Source organism: Labrus mixtus, chromosome 11 (assembly GCF_963584025.1).
Source record: "Labrus mixtus chromosome 11, fLabMix1.1, whole genome shotgun sequence".
In the NCBI taxonomy this organism is placed as follows: Eukaryota; Metazoa; Chordata; class Actinopteri; order Labriformes; family Labridae; genus Labrus; species Labrus mixtus.
This window is the reverse complement of record NC_083622.1, coordinates 24,543,491-24,551,182: the sequence shown is the minus strand read 5'-3', so window position 1 is coordinate 24,551,182 and position 7,692 is coordinate 24,543,491. Positions and strand designations below refer to the sequence as shown.

The 7,692-nt window shown below is 41.2% G+C and overlaps 1 protein-coding gene across 4 annotated transcripts in view; it reads right to left on the bottom strand.

The window, feature by feature from the left end:
- Positions 1–365: 365 nt before the first annotated feature.
- triob (trio Rho guanine nucleotide exchange factor b) overlaps positions 366–7,692 on the bottom strand; it is a 102,745-nt gene continuing 95,418 nt past the window's right edge. For 3 of the 4 annotated variants that reach the window (XM_061051002.1, XM_061051005.1, XM_061051003.1), the window contains 10 exons: positions 6,769–7,019; positions 6,520–6,649; positions 6,403–6,430; positions 6,080–6,242; positions 5,538–5,659; positions 4,746–4,824; positions 4,045–4,245; positions 3,826–3,964; positions 3,428–3,617; positions 366–3,152 (listed from right to left, as the gene is read on the bottom strand). In XM_061051002.1, the coding sequence (XP_060906985.1) occupies positions 2,749–3,152; positions 3,428–3,617; positions 3,826–3,964; positions 4,045–4,245; positions 4,746–4,824; positions 5,538–5,659; positions 6,080–6,242; positions 6,403–6,430; positions 6,520–6,649; positions 6,769–7,019 (1,707 nt within the window). In that variant the 3' untranslated portion in view covers positions 366–2,748. Of the gene's footprint in view, positions 3,153–3,427; positions 3,618–3,825; positions 3,965–4,044; positions 4,246–4,745; positions 4,825–5,537; positions 5,660–6,079; positions 6,243–6,402; positions 6,431–6,519; positions 6,650–6,768; positions 7,020–7,692 lie in introns of those variants that run through there. The other variant, XM_061051004.1, reaches the window with a different exon arrangement.

The window sequence follows — 7,692 nt, the reverse complement described above, 5'->3', positions numbered from 1 at the left end:
TCTTAGATCAGTCTGACTTACAAGTGTTTGCTCATTGCTATAAGTGTCGCTCATAGGGGATTCATGTTGGACCTCTGTAAATAATATAACAAAAACTAGAGTCTACACCTGCTCTTTTGTAGTGTCTTAAGAGAACTTCCATTTTGAAAGCTATACAATACAAATTGATTGATTGATTCGTTCCAACGTAGGATTAGGCTTCTCGACACAGAACGGAAGTATTTTATTGCTGCTGTTTCCTTTCATTTTGACGAACTGTTCAGGGGTTTTCCCTTCTTATTACTAATGCCATGAAAACAGTAGCTCTTCTCACAACCCTCAAGGATTGTGTGTTTACTGTGTGTGCGCACAAAGTGTCAGAGGCAGTGGTTCCTTGTACGTTTAATGGCAAAATAACCGAGGACAAAATAAAATATTTACAACACTTAGTAACATGTAAACACAATCTTCTGTACAAAGAAATATACATGCAAAATTAAAAAATAAGTCATCATAAGACATTCAAAATGACATTGCTGCAGTCTTGTTCTATGTGTATTTAAAATATGACATAGTTATGAGGTTTACATCCTGAGTGTGGGCATACTGCCCGACCCTCTCTGTACATCTTTACATCACACGTAGGCCGGGTTTCCCAAAAGCATTCTGTTACTTAGATTATATTCTTCCATGAATACTCCTAAACAGAATTCCATAAAGTGATTAAAAGCATGATTTTGGGAAGCCCAGATCCACACCAATAAATTAAAATGAGACAAAATAAGAGACTAAGACTGTACAGACAAACACGCGTCATTGAACTCAACATGTTATTGACTTCTTTAGTGTTTAATCAGGTTTTACATTAACCCTTTGAAACCTGAAAATAAAATAAGAAACAAAGCAAGTTTTTTTTTTGTTTCATCCACCTCTCTAGTTTGAAGCATTCAACTGGCACTTAAAAAAGAAAAAAGTATTCGGTAACTTCTCCAGATATAACATCAACTCCTACAAAATAAAACAACCCAAAGTTAATGTTGAGTGTTATTTTTCAAGGGGAAACATTTGAACTATTGTTGGTCCAACATTTGGGCTAAGTTTAATTGTCCAATCATTGAAAGTCCATGGTGAGCGGGCCACAAGGAGAGATCTTTCAGGATCTATATCTTGGTAAAAACGTCGACAAAGTCTGTGTTACGACATCAAACCCAGATGCTCAAACAAAAGAAATCTAGTGACATAGACCAGAATATACCTACAAAAGCCTAACAAACTCACACAGCAAACCACTTTTGTGCACAGCTTGAAAAGAAAAAACAAGTGAAATATTAGTTAGTTTTTTTTTCCAGCAATAAACCACCAAACAATTTCTTGTTACAATAAGAATAAATAAAGCCAGACTGAACCTTTGTAAACACGCGTAGGTCAGGGTTCAGAATGGTCTTTTATAACTTAACGTGAGAAATAAAAAAAACCTACACTTAAGCAGGGGAAAAAAAGCATAGTTGACTTTGGTATTGTTACAGAAAATAAGAACATGACAAAATGAAAGCATAAGTGCCTATATTTAATAGATACACATTTTTTTTATACATTATTCCCTCCTCTTGTCTGGGGGGGTTTTGCAGATATTAATACTGAACTTAATACATAAGAGTTAACACAATACAGACATCTATCGCAGTACCAGGTACGTACATGCCTTTTAAGAATACAGCTACAACACAATTCTTCATAAATAGTTGCATAAATGTTAAAGCTGCAACATTGCACATGGGGGTCGATGCAAAATACGAGTGCATTTCTAGTAGCGGTTTTGTTCGTGGTGAGATCCAGCTGCTGAGGGTCCACAGGGAGCAGCTGCATGGACTCACTAATACTCGGCAAAAGAAATAGCTTTTGTTCATTTGAGATGGATTCTTCGAAGTGAGAATGAAAGGCAGGAATACGTTATTTACAAATAAGGCGGATGCAGATAGAAATCTGAGAAGCTCATTCCCAGGTGCCGTGATGCTTGTTCAAGTTAATTTTGTTTCTCCGAATGTCAAAAAAAACAAAAAAAACGATTTCTCCTTTCAAACGGAAGGGGGGCATAAAGTTAAGCAAACTATTGCACTGAATGTAACTACAACGTGTTTCTGGAGAAGGTTTTGGTCTTCACTTTGATCCAGAATGAAGCGGACCCTGCTGATGGGTGCCACTTTGTTCACACACCTCACTTCTTTGTTTCCTACTACCTACTTACCTTTTAATCCCCAAAAGGTATGAATAAAGACAGTTTTCCATTCCCTCACTGTACAGAGTTTCATTTACAAAAAGTAATCTCTCGTTACAAAAAGCATTTCCTTATATTCAACCGAAAGCAGCCTGAAGTACTCTTATTTTACAGTATTCTATTTTTCTCTGTTTAACACTGTCCCGAAACGCAAGACTCGCTCGCGCTGGATGGTCGACAAAGCTTGGTTTTCTCCCTGCTAGGTCAACGTTTTAAATCTCAGACAGATTCAAGCAGTTCATTTGTTGTGCAGGCATAAAGACAATATGCCGTGGGTTAAGGGGAGGAGGGGGAGAGTCAGAGGGTTTGTCAGCAGAGGTCAGTCAGTCAGTCAGTCAGCAGCAGCAGGACTTTTGTGGCTTAGTGAGGGAAAAGGGGATCTTTGTGGAAATGTTGCTGGTGGTCCCTCCTGGTGGTTTTTACACAGCTCATCTGAACTAAACGTATTAGTTACTCATCCTCCATATTTTCTTTGTATATCTTCTACACCTTTGTTACATGTGGTTGAGCAGGCGGCTGTGAAGAAAGGCCTTTATGGTGCCAATGGGCCGAACATCGTTCTGGTGTTTCCGTCTCTCGATGAAGGAAATGAGTCTGGAGGTGTCCAGATGTGCAGTCTGAGGGCCGGGAGACGCAGGCCGCCTGTGATTTGAGGTTTCCCTGTTTATCACACCTTGCGGCTGGAGCCAGGGCTCCTGCAGGCAGGACCCCGCAGAGGGCCGTCGCTCGGGCTCGCCCTGGAGCAGCAGGCACACAAAGTCTCGGGCGGCCGGGCTCACACCCTGGAAGTAATCCTCCGGGAAGCTGAAGTCCAGGCGACAGATGTTCAGACACGTCTCCTCCAAACTCTCATCCAGGAAGGGAGAGGCACCGCTTAGTAAAACGTAGGTCACCACCCCTGTAAATGAACCAATGAAAAGCCCAAGTTAAAGAATCAATGAGGACGCAAGTTATCTGCTCAATCAGAAGTAATGGAATGTGTGTGTCTATTACTGAAACATAATTGTTGATTGCTTCATATTATTGAAGGGGAAGTGAAGGATTGTGGAACTTGTGGTTCATTTAAGTAAATCAAGCTTTGGGGCTTTGGTATCATCAACTCATATCCACACCACCACAATATGTTTCATATGATGTTGTAAATTCTGAACTGTTTTGTGCTCGGTTACAGACCTAAGCTCCAGAGGTCAGACAAGAGCGAGGCAGGCTGACCCAGGACCAGCTCAGGAGCGGAGAACTCTGGGCTCCCCAGGAGAGGATGGATGTAGGAGGAGGAGGAAGGGTTCAGCTGAGCGGCATCACCAAAGTCTGTCAGCTTGATCACGGGCTGGGAAAATGCATGTTCTACCACAATGTTCTCAGGCTGCAGGAGCAGGAGAAAGACAGAGGCACACGTTTCTCAATACCAACAACTTAAGAAAAACACATTTAGAAAGCAGGAACCTGAGAAAAGTGGCATCTTTGGATAAAACATCATTGAACTAATTAGCTTTCACATTATACTTGCTGATAAAGTCAATTTAAAATCCTCTCATTCTTTCCTCTACTCTGGTGTTAGAGTGTGCATTTACTTTGAGATCGAGGTGTGCTATCCTCCAGCTGTGCAGGTAGTGGAGAGCCTCCAGAATATCTCGCAGGTACAGAGCCACCTTCTCCTCGGTCAGGTTGCCCCAGCTCACAATGTAGTCCAGGAAACGTCCCTGGTCCGCCCTGAAAAGAGGAACACATGGACACATTAGAGACTTGCACAGTAACAAGGTTGAACTTTATTTTTCAAACACTGTACTTACATCTCTAGTACAACCACGTAGCTGTTGGCAGTCTCGTACGTGTCCAGCAGTCCGACCAGGTTGGGGTGGTCCAAGCTCTGCAGGAGTCTGATCTCCTGCAGCACCTGCTCTCGTCGCAGCAGCTTCTTGTTTACTTGTTTGGCTGCAACTGTGCGTTTACTCCCCCTCTGGTCACACCGCTTAGTCACTGAGAAACGTCCCCTAGGGGAGCAGAAGTTAGGATTAGAAGACTATATGTACAGCTATATACATTCACATATGATGTGACGCAACATGGTGAGAACGTTTGTTGATCTTAATCTAACTGTACTGTGCGTCTGTTGTACTTTTTCAGATTTTTAAATGGCTTTTTTTTCATGTGACCATCATTTATTAATTTGTTATCCTACATATCATGTATCTATAGTTTATTTTTCCAGACCTGATTAAACAGATGAAGTTGGTGAGGATACAGGCACTCTACAGTCAGTTTACAAAATGTCTTTATAAAAACAGCTACATTAGTCGATTGCCAAGAAATTTTGATCCCCCCTCATCAAAATAATCAACAACCACCTAACTACTTCTTGAACAGCCATCCACAATAAAGTCAGTAATATGAAGAGTTGATTAGATTGATGTGGTCAAGAAACAACTTGTGACAGTCAAACAGAAAAGGTGAGAGCTCAAACCAAGAGGGCTTTTAATAGCAACATCCTTACCTTCCTAGTTCAGTGATCTCTGTGTAGTGAGACTCAAAGCCGTTTTTCCAGAGGACTTCACTGCCATCTTCAGCAGTTCCTGAAAAACCCATTACGTAACACGTGTTATACAATGAAGTCAATGTGAAAGTGCAGAACACTGCAGTTCCTTGAGGGTCTACTTGAGGTTGGCTCAAACAGCCCATAGGTCACACACACACACACACACACACACACACACACACACACACACACACACATACACACACACACACCCATGTTAAAATAGTTCAAATGTCCATTTCAACAACAGAACTGAACATTATTACAGCCTGGTTCCCATCTCTAACAGCACAGCACACACTGTACAGGGGGTCATAGGTCTTCTGTTTAGATTTTTTGAAGGATACATGTTATGCATATAATTAGGGGTTTGATTAATATGACTGCAAGCGGTGCGGTTGTAGCCGTTTACCAGGAGGCTTAAGACCCGCCTCAGCTCCAGCTCTTTGCCTGTTACTAGAACTAAAGTTAGGTTGAGCATTTTCAATATTGCGACCACCATAACTTGGCTTCAGAACTCCCCTTTAGTAACAAATGGGTGACGTCAATGAGGCTGCGTCCATGTTTCATACAGTCTATAATGCTGGTTGTGTTAGAAATTAAAGTACATTAATGTCCACAGTTTTGTGGTTTCAAAGTGTATACCTGAGGTAGTGTAAGTGTCCTAGCATACCCAGAAATTGAACTTAACATAATTAAACCTAAATATCTTTCTAGTAATAAAAAGCTTGAGGACAGTGGGATTCTCACCTGAGACTCTGAGGCTGGCGGACGAGGTGACAGAGCCGGCTACATTTGTGGCAACACAGGTGTAAACGCCACTGTCCTCTACAGACACTCCCAGGATACGAAGCACTGCTTCTTCTGTCTCACTGAAAAAAGGAGAGAAGGATGGGAAAAGAAACAAATGAAATAAGATGCAAGCCTGAGGTTTTCGACATTTGATACTTAAAGAGTTTTGTGTATTGCTAAATGAGCAGTAACATTTCTACACCACAGAATTAAGACTTCTCTTCCAACAAACTTGATGTTTCTCGTCTAAAAATAATGGATTATAATGCTACTCAGGCTCCCCTCTTACTTTACTGTAATTGAAATTTACAACAACATATTTAGATTTTTATCAGGCAGTCTGATGTACAGTATTCATCCATTGGGGCTAAAATACTTAATACTTAAAAATAAATAGTTAAGAATCTTTCTCACTCAAAAAAATGAATACTGCAGATTTTTTCTTTGATTCAGCTCAAAGAAAAACAAACAAGATATTAAGTGGAGATGTATGCTGCTACCTGTAAGTGATGCTGTAGTTTCCGCTGTTGCTCAGAGTGTTGTTGTCAGGTCCCCGCCAGGTGACAGTGGCACGTGGCCGACCGCACACTTTACACCTCAGGGTGACACTGCTGCCACTCTCACATGCTACATCGCTGACAGGGATGAGAAACTCTGGAGGAGCTGGAGAGAAACAACACAAGTCAATGTGCCATGAGCGTTGTTGTCGTTTCACTTAATTAGGTTGCGTTTGGAATTTTAGTACTTGAAGCTATCTAATGGAACAAAACATTTATTTAACTGCACCACACTTTAAGTTCAAAAAGCAAAAATGTATACGTACCATCCTGGATGAAATTTGGATTTAGGAGCTGTGAAGAAAATGTAATGACATAATTAGATTTTCATGCACAAATTACAGAAAGGGCAAGTAAGTAAAAGATATCCCGACACCCTTTACCTTGACAGAGACTTTGTTAGCCAGGTTGTCCTGAGACTTGCGGTAGCCATTCTCCATCTTCCTGCCCTCCTTGTCTCTTTTCTCAGACTTTCTGCGGATACGGAGTGCTGTGTGCCATGATAATGATTTTCTAAAGGAAACAACACAAAGGGGCAGTCATTTCAGTCTTTAATGAGTTAAACACAAAATCAGAATCATGATAGATTGCATACTGTGTGCTTCAACAGGAGACACGTCTCTTGTTCTTACTTGATGGTTCCTTCAGGGAGTTCAGGTGTGATGGAGGATGATGTGTGTCCTAATACGTAGCCAGGGATCCAGCCCTCAGCAGCGGGACAGTGCTCATTGGATGCCCGATACACCAGAAACATGTTCTGCTGGTTGCTGGCCAGCATTTGGACCACCTCACCCTGCACCACACTGATCTCATCCTCCTTCACTGCCACATAGTCCTGGGTCACCAACATGGTGGACACACTGCTGCTGCTACTGCTTTCACTCTGTTGGAGAGAAAGAAATAAAACACTTTAGAAGATGTGAGACTTCACACAGATGGAAACGTGTTGGCACACAAATGCAAACAAAGTAAATACACACACATGAAGAAAATGAATTTCTTGAAATGAAGTACAGAAGTGTGTCAGTAGCTTCTCACCAATCAAATGCATTATTTGATTGACAGTGTATTTAGAGGGATGACCTTGCTAACATGCTTAAAGCATGCAGCAAAGGACGGAGAAATGCTTTCAACAGAGGTGATTTTTTATGTCTTCACTGACGAGTGTCGGGTCATTGTATAAGAGTTATTTTTCGGAGTTCTGAGGAGCTGTGGAGCAGAAGTTATGGTTCGCAAGATGAAGAGTGAAGTTGAAGTTAAAAAAAACTTTCCAAGAAGATGCTTGATCAATTCGAAGAGAGACTGATAAAGTTAGCCAGAGCTGCTTATGTAGTCACAGGCCTAACAATTGCAAAAGGAAGGAGGCAGTTTGTAAAAGAAAAAAAGGTCTTCAGCTGTTAGTCTGGCCAAAGATTCTAGAAAAAATATGCTATTGGAAGCATGAATGAAAGGTTCTGTGAGATACTATGTTTCTTCAATCAACTGTTAGTGTCTATTAGCTGCATTAGAGAAACAAACACACACGGAAGCTCAGAAAAGAGGCAAAGAAAGCAGAA